Source organism: Paramisgurnus dabryanus, chromosome 7 (genome assembly GCF_030506205.2).
Source record: "Paramisgurnus dabryanus chromosome 7, PD_genome_1.1, whole genome shotgun sequence".
In the NCBI taxonomy this organism is placed as follows: domain Eukaryota; kingdom Metazoa; phylum Chordata; class Actinopteri; order Cypriniformes; family Cobitidae; genus Paramisgurnus; species Paramisgurnus dabryanus.
In genome coordinates this window covers 17,461,693-17,475,908 of record NC_133343.1, presented here as the reverse complement: position 1 = coordinate 17,475,908, position 14,216 = coordinate 17,461,693, and the positions used below count along the sequence as shown (strand labels likewise).

Here is a 14,216-nt window from a genome sequence, read left to right as displayed (position 1 = left end):
CCGATTTAGATCAGCCAGGTACACGGGTGCTGAATCATGTGCCTTCGTTGCCAAAACTACAAGACAGTGATGATGTAGAACATTTTGTGACTACGTTTGAGAGATTGGCAGAGATATACAGATGGCCAAAGGAGGACTGGGCGGTTCATCTAATTCCCTTGCTCTCTGGAAAAGCGAGAAGCGCTTTTGTCGCCATGGCGCCTGCCTTTACCTCTGACTATACAAGAGTAAAAGAGGTGATTCTCAAGAAATATGAGATTAATCCAGAAATTTATAGATTGAGATTTCGTTCATTAAACACAGCTGCTGATGAGTCCCCAACAGAGTTGTACATTCGCTTAAAAGACTTGTTCTCAAAGTGGGTTCAGTTCGATGTCAGTAGCAAAACCGAGATGATGGAAACCTTGGTGTTGGAGCAGTATATGAGAGTGCTGTATCCGGAGGTGAGGACCTGGGTGAAGGAGAGAAATCCCACCACTGCAGGAGAAGCAGCTGACATAGTAAAGTCCTATATAGCAGCACGGAAGGGATCTTCTGAGACCTTTCGGTACTCTGGGATCTTTCCAGCGGTGAGAGGTAAGTCTGTGGGGTCAGGGGGTAGTTCGTTCTCTCAAAGTCAAGCCCAAAGTTTTAAAGTCACTCACCCGAAGCCTTCACTACCAGTAGTCACAGGTCAGATATTGCCTAGAGGCGATATAGTATGTTATAATTGTGGAGAGGTGGGACATACTAGTCCACATTGCCCTTTGAGAAAACCCAAATCTGCCAGTTTGTGTTATGTTCCCCAATCTAGCCCTAAGGTAGTTGTAAAACCAGATAAGGAGCCCACTATTTCAGTGTTGTTGAATGGTAAGCCGTTGACGGCATTGGTAGACACAGGGTGTACACATACTTTAGTGCAGTCACAGTATATAGCCAGAGAGTCATGGACTGAGGAGACTATAACGGTTTGTTGTGTGCATGGAGATGCACACAACAAAAATTGTTTACAGATATAGAATGTGGTTATAACTTAAGAAGAACTTTAGATATGAGACAACATCATGCTCGGACTGAGCTTAAAAGAATGTGTATTTCAATCCGTGGAGTGATATTGTGGAATACTTTGAACAACCAGATAAAAGACAGTGTTCATATATTTCAATTTAAAAAAAGGTTTAAAAAATTTATTTTCGCTAAGTATATAAGAGAGGGGTGAGTTGGAAAACTGCTACTGCCTGATTTTGATTTTTGTTTTTCTCTTTATTTTTTGATGTATTTTTTTTGTGTGTGTTTATTTTAAAAGCTGTGTTTTTGATTTTAAATTGTTTGATGTGAGCTTTAGGTACTGTGATGTTTGGGGATAGGTTTTTGATAAGCCTAGGGCTTCTACCTATCCCTTTTCGAATGAGGTGAGCTAATGTAAATTACTTTTTTGTTGTAATTTGCTTTCTCAATTCGAAAAAAAAAAAGTCACAATTGCCTACCGCTGAAGTGTATTTGGAGGTTAACAAGCAGTCATTTTTGATGAATGTAGGTATTACCACAAAACTGCCCTATCCTGTGTTACTAGGGACTGATATGCCCATATTACCAGATTTCGTTCAGCAGACAGCTTGGTGTGGAATAGTTACTCGAGCGCAGGCTCAAAAGGTTACCCAGATAGCACAAACTGAAGATTCTGTAGATGGCACCCTTCAGGAGATGCCATTTTTTCTGGAGGAAAGTCTAGGTGAAGAACGGTTGTCCGAGGAAGATAGATTGGACGATGCAGACAAAAAGTTGCAGAATTGATGGATGGCTCAGAACAGACAACGTTTGGGTGGGAAGAACCTGAGATTGAGTCAGATTTTGTTATACCCAGTGAACTAGGACAGCTTCAGAAAGAGGATGTTACATTGTCTGAATGTTTTGGTAAACTTAGCAAGGATGCAACTGTGAGTTCATTGTATGGTGAGGTGTTCATAATAAAACAAGGTCTTCTTTACAGGCAGAGTGAAGAGGAAGGTTTGCAGTTAGTGGTACCCAAAGCTCAGCGCAGAAAGGTATTAGAGCTTGGGCATGCAATTCCCTGGTCAGGTCACATGGGATTCATGAAGACGATGAGAATTTCCAAACGTTTTTATTGGCCCGGTATGTATACCGAAGTGAAAGACTATTGCAAGACTTGTCCTGACTGTCAGTTAGCAGTTGGTAGAACACCTGCAAAGGCACCTCTGATTCCGATACCCCCAGTAGATACACCTTTTGAGAGAATAGGGGTTGACATTGTTGGACCTGTAGAGAAAAGTCAGAAAGGGAACCGGTTTATTCTGGTAGTTTGTGATTATACAACCAGATACCCTGAGGCCTACCCTCTGAGAGACGTTACAGCAAAACAGATTGCAGATGCACTTTTAAACTTCTTTTCACATGTAGGTATCCCTAAAGTAGTTTTGACTGACCAAGGCCCCAATTTTATGAGTCGGACCCTAAAACAGGTCTATCAGTTACTGGGCATTAAGAGAGTTCGCACTACTCCGTATCACCCCCAGACTGATGGTCTGGTAGAAAGATTTAATCAGACCTTGAAAGGCATGTTGAAGAAGTTTGTGTCTGAAAATGGAAAAGACTGGGACAAATGGCTTCCTTACCTTTTATTTGCTTACCGGGAAGTTCCACAAGCATCCACTGGTTTTTCTACTTTTGAATTATTGTTTGCTCACCAGATTCGAGGTCCATTGGATGTTTTGAGAGACAGTTGGGAAACCAGTGACAAGTCCACCAAGCAGAACATTCTCTCGTACATCCTCAAAATGAGAGAGAAGTTGCAACTGGCATCCACCAGGGCACGGGAGAGTGTGCAAGAGTCACAAGTGAAGCAAAAGACATGGTATGACCAGAAGGCCAGGTCCCGAACTTTCCAAGCAGGAGAGCAAGTTTTATTGTTGCTTCCAACGTCAGAGAACAGACTGTTGGCCAAATGGCAAGGGCCGTACCAAGTGAGGAAGAAAGTTGGTCCAGTAACGTATGAAATTGAAATGCCATCTAGAAATAAACCTTTGCAAACTTTTCATGTAAATATGTTGAAGAAGTGGCACAGTCCATCCTCACAGCCAGAACCAGCAAGAGCAGAGGTGAAAGAGCTCTTAGTGAGTGCAGTACAGGAAGAGGACGAAGTGGAGGAGCAATACTTGCCTGTTCATGAAACTGAGTATCCTTTAGATCTTCAACATTTGACAGCTGAACAAAGAAATCAGCTGCAAAAGTGTATACCTCAGCAACTGTTCCAGGACATACCTGGGAAGACAGACTTGGTACAGCATCACATTTATTTGAAGGATGTGAAACCAATCCGACAACCAGTGTACAGAGTTCCAGAAAGACTGTTGCCTACCATGAAGCAAGAGCTGGAAATGATGCAGAAACTAGAGGTAATCGAACCGTCAGTCAGTGAGTGGAGCAATCCCATTGTGCTGGTGCCTAAGAAAGATGGATCTCTGAGATTCTGTTTGGACTTTAGAAAACTAAATTCGGTGAGCAAATTTGACCCCTACCCTATGCCCAGAGTGGATGACTTAATTGAAAAGCTTGGCAGTGCACAGTACCTTACAACTCTTGACCTGTGCAAAGGTTATTGGCAAGTGCCCTTAAGTTCAGACAGTAAAGAGTTTACAGCATTCAAGACTCCGTTTGGACACTACCAATTCCGGGTCCTTCCTTTTGGCCTGCATGGGGCTCCGGCTACTTTTTTAAAGAATGATCAATCAGATCCTTAGGGGAACTGAGAGGTATGCAGCAGCATATTTGGATGACATCATTATCTACAGTAGGACGTGGCAGGGCCATCTAATACATCTCAAGGAAGTGTTAACTCGAATAAAGAATGCTGGTCTTACTATTCGCTCGGACAAGTGCACGATAGCAAAGACGGAGACCTGTTATCTTGGTCATGTACTGGGGCATGGTGTCATACACCCTCAGATTGGAAAGATTGAGGCCATTAAACAGGCCGAGCGGCCTGTAACTAAGAAGCAGGTGAGGTCTTTCCTTGGCCTGGTGGGGTGGTATAGACGCTTTATCCCAAATTTTTCTGAGAAAGCCGTAGCCCTTACTGAACTCACAAAGAAAAACAAACCCAACAAGCCTAACTGGACTGCAGACTGTGAGCGTGCCTTTTTAGATTTGAAGGAGGCATTATGCAAAGATTCAGCGTTGCAGAGTCCAGACTTTGACCAAGTTTTCACAGTGCACACTGATGCTTCACAATTTGGTCTTGGGGCTGTACTTTTGCAGGGAGAGCAAGGACACTTGAGACCGATTGCTTTTATCAGCAGAAAACTCCTTCCACGAGAGACAAGGTATTCAACCGTAGAGAAAGAATGCCTGGCTGTTAAATGGGCTTTAGACTCTTTCAGGTACTACCTCATGGGTAGGAGGTTTAAATTAGAGACTGATCACCGGGCACTGGTTTGGCTTAACCGAATGAAAGACACGAATGCCCATATAACACGGTGGTTTTTGGCTCTACAGCCATTTGACTTTGAGATCGTGTATCGGACTGGCTCAGAAAACTGCACCGCAGATTTCCTCTCCAGGACACCATGAGTGGTGTCTGGGGAAGGGGGAGGAAATGTCACAGGGTAAGCCTGCGACTGTGCCTGGACTACGCACACACATTCACATGCACGTTATGCACATACACCGGCGTCATGTATAGCAGGCTTTTAGCCGACATATATTTATGTATGCATGGACTTATGTAACATTCTGTGTCACTGTGTGGTAAGCTGGTTGTATAATGTCCTGTATGTAGTTTTATCTGAGTTATATGCAGTGCCGCTGCTAGCCATTTTGGTGCCCTAAGCATAATTTCTTTATAATGCCCCCGACCCTGTGAAATTTTTTGTTTGTTTTTGCCAGTTTAACTTTTTATTACCAAACATATAACTTAATAGCAGAAAGTAAAATCTTCACAGCTTTAGTCAACACACACTACACATTTGAAAGTGCAAACTTTTATAGAATAGCAAAATAGAAAAAATACAAAACTTAAATTATCAAAATAATCCAGACATGTTTTTCCCCAGTACAATGTCACTTTAAATAAATTACATTAAATAAACATCAATAACAAGAATACTCAAAATTCTTAAATATTACAAAGATTTAGAGAACTAAGTGTCACAGCAATGTTTGCTTCATATCATACATGATGACATTTTATATTTATATATATTTAACAGTCAGGAATTGTAAGCCTACCATGTGCACTGACTGCTAACATTAACTAAGTATTAACCACCGTCACGTCAAAATAAACCACAAAATAAACTAACTGCTCAATATCTAAAAAAACGTAGTAAAGAAAGTAACAGCTGACGTCAGTTATTTGTAAAATGCATATGCATAGGTAATGTTTTACAGTAAAATCTAAATTTAGCTTGCACTGAAGTTATCTTATAACAACATAGTTTGCTAACATTAATATCAGCACCGCAAGTTCGAGGCGCATTACGATTAGCAGCAGCTGCAGCCCATGCGCATTTCCCTTATTTTGGAATTAAACATGATGGACTTACCTGCAAGTGATGCACGGGCATCATCCCGCAGTTTCATCTTTTTTCTTTTTTCCGATCCTGACCCCTGCTGTCTTTTCGGGCCATTTCCAAAAGTTGCCTACTGTCTGGCCGTTTCTCAATCCGAAAGCTGCAACCTGCGCGAGGTCTCATATGCAGGCTGCATACGTCATCAAGCCTGGTTTATTTTAGTTAACTGAACATTACATTAGCAAGTCATAAGCATATTTAAACAATTTACGATTAACTAAGAATAATAGTCAACTTCATAATCGTTAATATTACGAAATAAGAACGTTTTGATGATGTATGCAGCCTAGAAATGCGACCTCTGGAGGCTGCAGCCTTCAGATTGAGAAACGGTCTCTGTCAAACTTCGTCAGGCGCCCGCGCGATCAACCGGCACGGACCATCAAAGGCTGGGGGGCATACTTTCTATACTAGCGCAATTAAATTATCTCGTCCCCCCTTTTTTGTAACATTTACATGGATAAAAAGTGCCTAATAATATTTCTATAGGCTAATGAAATTCTATCAGCATTATAATTTTTTCTTCATTAGGCTATTGTTTTGGTGCCCTCTCAGCACCTGGTGCCCTACGCACAGCGCGTGATGCGCGTTATGGGAGCGGCGGGGCTGGTTATATGGAAACTAGTAAATATAACACAAATGCATATAATGACAGCATAATAGAATTGTTTTCGCATGTACAGAAATAAATCACAATCTCGAGTATTGGATTTAAATATTTTATTGAATACAGCGTAAGAGATACAGTTTCTGCTTACCACATTTGATGAGTCGTTTTGCCAAACCTGTTCAGTCAGACATGCGATCTATTTATAGGTATTTGTGTCTTCACTGTCTTGTGGCGCATGTTAGTGATGTCACCGGAAGAGTTTATTTTCATAGTTGTAAGACAGAAAGGCTTCTCCAGTTATTTGTTTTCATTAAATATGTATTATGTTTATTTGTAGAGATGATTTTTTTTTTTTTGTGCATGTATGTTTATTTGTATTTAGTTGTTGCTTTGTTGTTGTATTACATATTCCTGTGAGGTATGTGAAAACTTGTACCCCCCACGTGGTATGTTCCAAAGTAGGAGGAGTTAAGCCTATAAAAGGACTACAGAAGGGTAGTAAAGGAAGATAAGGTGGAAGCGTCTTTGGGGAAGTGCTGCTTATGTAGTGCAGTTTTTGCACATACAGGTCAGGTTTTATTTATTGATATAAATTATTTTTGACCTTATGTTTGTGCAGTTTACATTTTGCTGTATCTAAGTATTTTTTGTTTGTTTAATTTTTTTAGGATATATTTATTCCCACCAATTCTGAGGGACTGTCACCATACACCTTAATAAAAACACTGTTAAACAAGACCAGCTGTTTCCTCTGTCCATTGGAGCCTCTTACCGCACAAGGCGTACCTAACAGTATTCGTAGAACGGACTTCACAAATCTAATGTTAGGCGAACGAGCACATTTAGCTAAGATAGCTTACCTGAAACTGATCACCTTTTCAACACCCAGCGTGGTTTAAAGTTACCAGAACATTGTAGTCGAACCATTACTTGGGATAAGGGTGTTCCTCAGTCGGCTTCCCGTCCGTTAAAATTGGTAAGAAACAAACATAAAGGCGCTTGAGTGAGCTTTTTAAGTTTAACGCGTCGCATTCAGCCACTGCCTCAGCTGCTCATCATATGCAGCCGGAAGTACGTTGACAAAATGAACGCAATGGCGCCGCCCTCGTTGTCGTGAAAAATAAGGTGAATAGGGAATGTGGAGTTGACGTCACGCCGTGTGGCATTATGAGTAAAAAAAAGGGCGATTTATAGTCGTGCGTAGGTCCTGCGGCGTAGCCGCGACGGCGTAGGTTCCGCCTCGGTTTTCATTTATACTTGTGTGTCGTCGTCCGCGTCGACGTGCAAACACACCCGCAGACCGCTGGTAGGCAGTAATCACACGTGTAACCACAGTAGCAGCAAAATAATGGGCGATTTATAGTCGTGCGTAGGTCCTACGGCGTAGCAGTGACGGCGTAGGTTCCGCGTCGGTTTTCATTTATACTTGTGCGTCGACGTGCAAACACACGCAAAACCGCTGGTTGGCAGTAATCATGCGTGTAACCACAGTAGCAGCAGAAGTCGTCACAGAAGAAGAAGCTAAGCAAGTTAACCCACAAACGAAGAAGAAATAGCAACTTGTTGTGTATAATTTGAGAAGACCAGCAATGATGGAAGTAAATAAACAGCGACTTTTGATGCAGTTTGAGTTAAATCACTCCTCAACTTGGCTCATCTTTGTTTTCACAGTCACAAACGGAAATACCTATGACGCAGTTTTTTTTACCTGACGGGAGGGGTTCTGGTGGACCAATCACAGCGCTTGCGGTCCGCGTAGATCTGACGCGCTGTTAAACATTTTGTGAGGTGCGCGTCAGGCTACGCAGAGCTACGCACAGGCTACGGATAGCCTACAGCGTAGGACCTACGCACGACTATAAATCGCCCTTTATCCGCCATATTTGCAGGATCCCGTCCTATCCCGCTGTATTTGAGTTAGTGTGTTGGAGGTTGTGTTTGTATTTTCTGTCGAGATTTTAATAAACTAAGATATGTTTGTTCAGTACTGCTCGATCAAGAACTGTCACAGCAGGTCACACGATCGTTCAGGGAGGAAACTGAACAACGGAATACGTTTTTCAGCTTTTATTCGGGGGAAGCCGGTGGAGGAGCTGACGAAAATACGCCGGATCGCGTGGTTTGCCTGCCGCAATCAGGAGAAAAACTTTTACTTTAAAAAAAAAATCGGTTTCTTCACAACATTTTACACCTGGTATTAAGACGCGCTTTGGTCGATTGGATTATAAATGGGCGAGAAAGACACATTCCGGTTTACATTTGGTGTTTTTAATCAGTCTCTTTTGTTCACTTGCGAGTTGTTTAAAACGCAAGCGGAAGAAATGACGCGAGGCGGAGAAAGGACACGCTTTAACTGCCGCGCAGTCTGTGGGAGGACAGCTGCTTGTGCTGTTACTGAACATGCTCATTTCAAAGCAATTGATTAAATAAGCTTGCGCAACTTTACACCCTCGTTAAATTAAAGAGGCGGAGAGAAGACGCTTTAGTTTTATAAAAGTTTAAAGTACCGGCAGAACACTGTGGGTTCGCGTCATAAAAACGTTGTGCAGTACATTAAACATAAGCCTACATCAATATGTTGTCAGTAAAGCATTGTCGTCTTAACAGTAGGTTTCTAATTAATTTGTGAAGTACATAACTTACTGTAAAGCTAATAAACAATGACTTCATAAGTTTCCGTTTTCAAAATAAGCCCAATATAACATTATTCTCGTCAAAACTGACAATCATTTAAGTTATATGTATTTTGTTTTGTTTGTGTTTTAAAGTTATTTATAATTAGTCAAGTTTACTGTTTTGTGCACTTATATCAGAATCATTTTGGATAATAAAGTTTATTGTTAACTTATAAAACACACCTGCCTATATTACATATCTTTGTCACGTCATTTTAAGTGTTTGATCACCACATTTGTGAGTGATCATTGCAAAAAAAGTATTTATATATAGTATATTCTGTTAATGTATATAGTGTATTATATGTACAGTAGCCTGCTGTAGTAAAATATACTGTAGTAAATGTGTACTGTACTATAATATACACATTAAGAATATCGGCCGATATATCGTTATCGGTCTTTTTTTTTACCCTAATATCTGTATCGGCATCGGCCCCCAAAAATGCAAATCAGTCGGGCTCTACCAACAGCTTCCAGATAAACACTTGGGATCAGCTCCTGATGACTCTGATAAAGATGCGTCTTAATTCATTGCAGGGTGGTCTTGCTCAAAAGTTAGTTGTTTCTTAGTCCATAGTTATTTTTATAAACCTTTACAATGTGACCTGATTTTACATGTTGTAATGTTACAATAAACCTTCATATGTAATCAGATGTCATGCAGTGATATTAAACATTTACAATGTGATCTGTTGTGCATTTATATTAAACCTTTACAATGTGATCAGATGTTACCTGCCATGCAGTTATATTAAACCTTTACAATGTGATCAGATGTTGTGCAGTTATATTAAATCTTTACAATGTGATCAGATGTTACCTGCCATGCAGTTATATTAAACCTTTACAATGTGATGAGATGTTGTGCAGTTATATTAAATCTTTACAATGTGATCAGATGTTACCTGTCATGCAGTTATATAAACCTTTACAGTGTGATCATATATCTGTAAGGAATTTCTTAAACCATATGTGAGCTTTGTAGATTCCACTTATAAGAATTTAAGTCTTCTGATTTGAAGGAATAAGTGTTGGCAAGTTTGCAAATGAATTCTATCATGGTACATTAGCACATAAAAACGAAATAGTTATTGGACTGGCTAAGGTGCACATTTGCTTACGAAATCACTGTGTAAATATTGGTAGGCATAAGTACTTTAATAATTTTCAATGCTGCTCCTTCTGACAGGACGAGGTAATTAAATATGTCCAATAGGTACTTGCCGCAGCTGCTTCATATCGTCTAACCACGAGCCGATTGATGGGACATTATAAGACTATCCGAGCGTTGTATGAAGTTTTCTCCGTGCTCCTAATTTAAAACATTTACAGCAGTTCAACTGCTGTAAATGCTGCAGTTGCGATATTTGTCATTTCGCTAAAGTTATAGTGAACAACAAACAATCTTCTAACAACCAAACTAGCTACCGAATGCACTGTGCCATATTAGCAGCGGAAGTCGGTTGACAAAATGCGGAAGAGCGAAGAATTGAAAAGGGGCGTGGCGAAATAAGGTGAATAAAAGGCACCAAAGATGAAATCCAGGTTAATGTCTCTTAATGTATCTAATTATGAGATTAGGAGCATCCAAGTTTGATTTGACTCAATGATTTTACTTTAATTTCAATTTCTGACATGGACTTACTTAGTCAATATTGGAGATATCAATGTTATATTTTTACAGAATATTCTTTATATTACAGTATGTAGGATAATTAAATGAATCACAAAAAATTGAGTTGAACTTGTAAGTGTTCCCTAACTTTTTAAGGTCATGACTTTTATTTTAGATCTTTGACCTCACGAGTACCTGATTCATGCGCAGATAGTCATTGAGAGAGAGGTTCTGGTTTCGGTAGCAGCATACATGTGTGACGGTGTTGGGTCTCTGGCCCTGACCAAGTAGGTAACGAGGGGGGAGCTCAGGAGACATGGCAGGTGAACTGAATACTGAGAGCAGGCAGGCAAACGGGCAACAGGAATGGACATACACAGGAAGGAGAGGTAATGTGCAGCAGAGAAAGTGATAAAGACAAAGATCAAGAAGCAAAAGAAAAGCACAGAAAGCAGATAGCGTGTTAGACTGTTAACTCTCAAACCCTGAGTGGAGAAAAAGACACACTGAAAATATCTGTAGAGAAGAAATGTTAGAATATCAGAACTTTATTAATTCAGTTACTTTTATTCTGGGCAGCTATGTTCAACTTGATTTTACCAAGTGAGAGATGAAACATTTCTGTAGAAAAAAACTGTACATTTATGCATCCGATTTGACTGGAATGTTGTCCCTGGGTCAACAATGAAATTGACTCTGGGAACATATCTCACTTGGCAAAATCAGGAATGCTGGCTACTATTAAGAACGCTTAGAGGAGAGATGGTTACATGTTAAAGACATGAAAACATAGGGTAGTATGGGAGAGGAATAGGGCAAAGACGTAAAAGAGGTGCTAGAATCTTCCCCTTATCCACAAGCTCTGGGTGCAGTCCAGACCTCAACAGCCAGGCTTAGAGATGGTACGTGTGTGTGTGTACCTGGTAATTATCACGTTGTGGGGACCAATTGTCCCCACAAAGATAGGAATACCAGTGTTTTTGTGACCTTGTGTCCCATGAGGAAACAAGCTTATAAATCAAACAAGATGATGTTTATTGAAAATCTAAGGTACAAGAAAGGTTTTTGTGATGGTTGGGGTTAGGGAATGGGGCAGGTAAGGGGAATAGAATATACAGTTTGTACTGTATAAAATGCATTACGTCTATGGAATGTCCCCACAAAACATAGAAACCGGAATGTGTGTGTGTGTGTGCGTGTGTGTGTGTGTGTGTGTGTGTGTGTGTGTGTGTGTGTAAAGAGCTACACGTGTCAAGCTTGTCATATTTCTTAAAATCAAAAAATAAATGTTTGTGCATTGCAGATTTAGTCAAAACCTTCACAATCAAATTCTATGTATAGACGGTTTCAGCAGTAACAACAAAACAAGCGCCTTTCGTGGTCAACATGTAACTTCCGGTAAACTCTGCTAAGAATAAATTACATCAAAGTACTTTAAACTTCGTTTATTTATATAACAAGCAAAAAAAAAAAAAACACGTAGATTACCTTGGAAAGCAAAACATTTGTTATTTTCGACGAGGTATTTGTTCAAGAACTAGTCAGAGCATAAAAAAAATTGAATCCGGAAGTAAAGTTCGGACCAGACACGGCACGTGCATCCGATGAAACAGTCTATAAACTAATTGTGTGTGTGTCTACCTCCACGGCTAGATTGTGGTCAGACATGGAGACGCTGGTGTTGTGGTGCCAGCACACATGCATGGTGGTGTTGGCCCTGTGATGGCTTAGCTTATCCAGAGAGCATCGGGAGGAGTTGTCATCCTCTGACTCCTGCTCCAGCGACACCTCATCTGATGACCCTTATGATTGCATGGAGGCACAGGAGGAAAGCAGGAGAGACAGAGAAGGAATCGGAAGGTGTGGGGTTTACATGTACATCAGGATCAAAGCTAAGGAGGCTATGGGATAAAACACAATGCAGACCTGCACCCGTGTGGACAATGAATGAACACAAATGAGCTTGAGGTACTTACTGTTGGACCGGTCGCACAAGCTGGGGTCCAACAGAAGATCTGATTTCTCCTGAGACTTCTTTGACATGTCAAAGATCTTCGATCCATTTGTTCATCTCTACTTTGGAACTGTGGAGGAGACTAGGTTAATGTATTCCTGTTTATCTTGTTTGAAACAGGTCATACCTCACCCAGGAATAGTATTTATTGAAAATGTGAATATTGTGAATAGTCAGACCAGTGGCGAGGCTACATAAGGGCCAGGGTGGCACTGGCCCACCACTCAGATGGCTGGCCCATGCAGTCAGAAAGCAGAAGAAATCCCACATAAATGATAATCTCTAATAATCACTCAAATACGCATAATTTAGAAATAAATAACTATTTATATAGAGAGTTTATCATCGGCATGTGTTTCTACACTGCAAGTTTTAACATTTAAGCGATTTTAAACAATCAATCAAAATAAATGTTTTAACAAATTTTCAAAAAATGTGAGCGCAAGAAGGTGTTAAAAGTGGGCAGTTTTCTGTGCGCACAGACACACATGCATATTCAAATGGACACTCATAAGAGAACGCAGGGAGATTCACATTTCAAAAAGCACATAAAACATTACATATACACGTACATTACATAAATACCAAAATAATTAAAATACCACAGTCAATTAAAAAAGAAATCAGATGTGTATCAGTAGGGGAGAACCAGGGCAAAAGTAACGTGGGACGAAAGTAACAAAACAATTTTCTCCATGCCCTGATAACATTTGCATTCCAAACTATGACAGCATCTTTATCACACAAACCCTTGACAGAGTTGACAAATATTGGGTTATTTACTCACCGTTTTCCGCGTGTAGATCCATAAAGGTGTTTTCAACCATAAGATGTAAATTCCAAAAGCGGTAATTTTTTTCTTATCACGCGTTGTGTTTCTCGTTTCATGTGTTACAATGCTGATCAATCTACAGGTTTTTTAGTGCTCTTACACATCCAAAAGTTTGCCTTCTTAGAGTTTTTCAAAATAAAAGTAAATTGGGTTTAAATGTGAGGATGTTCGGAATTAACACTTGTTACATTTGTCCCACTGCTAATACTGTTGTATATGTTGGAAAATTTATATTATTCTAATTTGATATAATTTCATTTTCATAGTGTTCAAACTGTTGAAATTTTTTTTATTCTCAACAATTTAAGTTTGTACTGTTGGTGCTTTTGAAACATTTGATAAAACTGAAATTTAACTTCTTCCACCCTGAAGCTATTTTGGAGATTTTCGCCTGGATTTGGCCTACCCAATTTCAAAAGCTTCCCATACCCACATGCAGAGGTTTACATACAAAATTTTGGTATCATTTTACAGGAAACCCTTTGAAATTACATAAACACTGTTGAAAGGGATTAATGTATGTGATGTCAGACCTCTAATAAACACAAAAATAAATAGGCGCTTTTTGATGTTTTTTTCAAATGTTTTTTTTTGAAAGTGTATAACTCTGGCCCTGAGTGCCTCAGCTACCTGCAGACAGTTTTGTTTGATTCCATCAATTGTCAGCTTACAGAAGAAAAAGGAATTTTTTCTCTATCATAATCTATTCAAAAGTTATTTTACTCCAACTGAAGGGAGGATTAATACCCTTTTTGTATCTAATTTCTGCCTAAAAATATTTGAAGTGTCCCCATAACCACATACAGTGGAATAAATGCAATTTCTTTATATAATTTTAAAGAAAACCCTTTGAAGTTACATAAAATGTTCTTATTTATGTTGTTTTTCATATGATGAAAC

The 14,216-nt window shown here is 39.8% G+C and overlaps 1 protein-coding gene across 1 annotated transcript in view; it reads right to left on the bottom strand.

The window, feature by feature from the left end:
- Nucleotides 1-14,216, bottom strand: part of farp2 (FERM, RhoGEF and pleckstrin domain protein 2) — an 870,640-nt gene that overhangs the window by 10,188 nt on the left and 846,236 nt on the right. Inside the window, 3 exon segments of the mRNA XM_065266701.2 lie at nt 12,112-12,272; nt 12,447-12,517; nt 12,519-12,554. Coding sequence (XP_065122773.2) covers nt 12,112-12,272; nt 12,447-12,517; nt 12,519-12,554 — 268 coding nt within the window.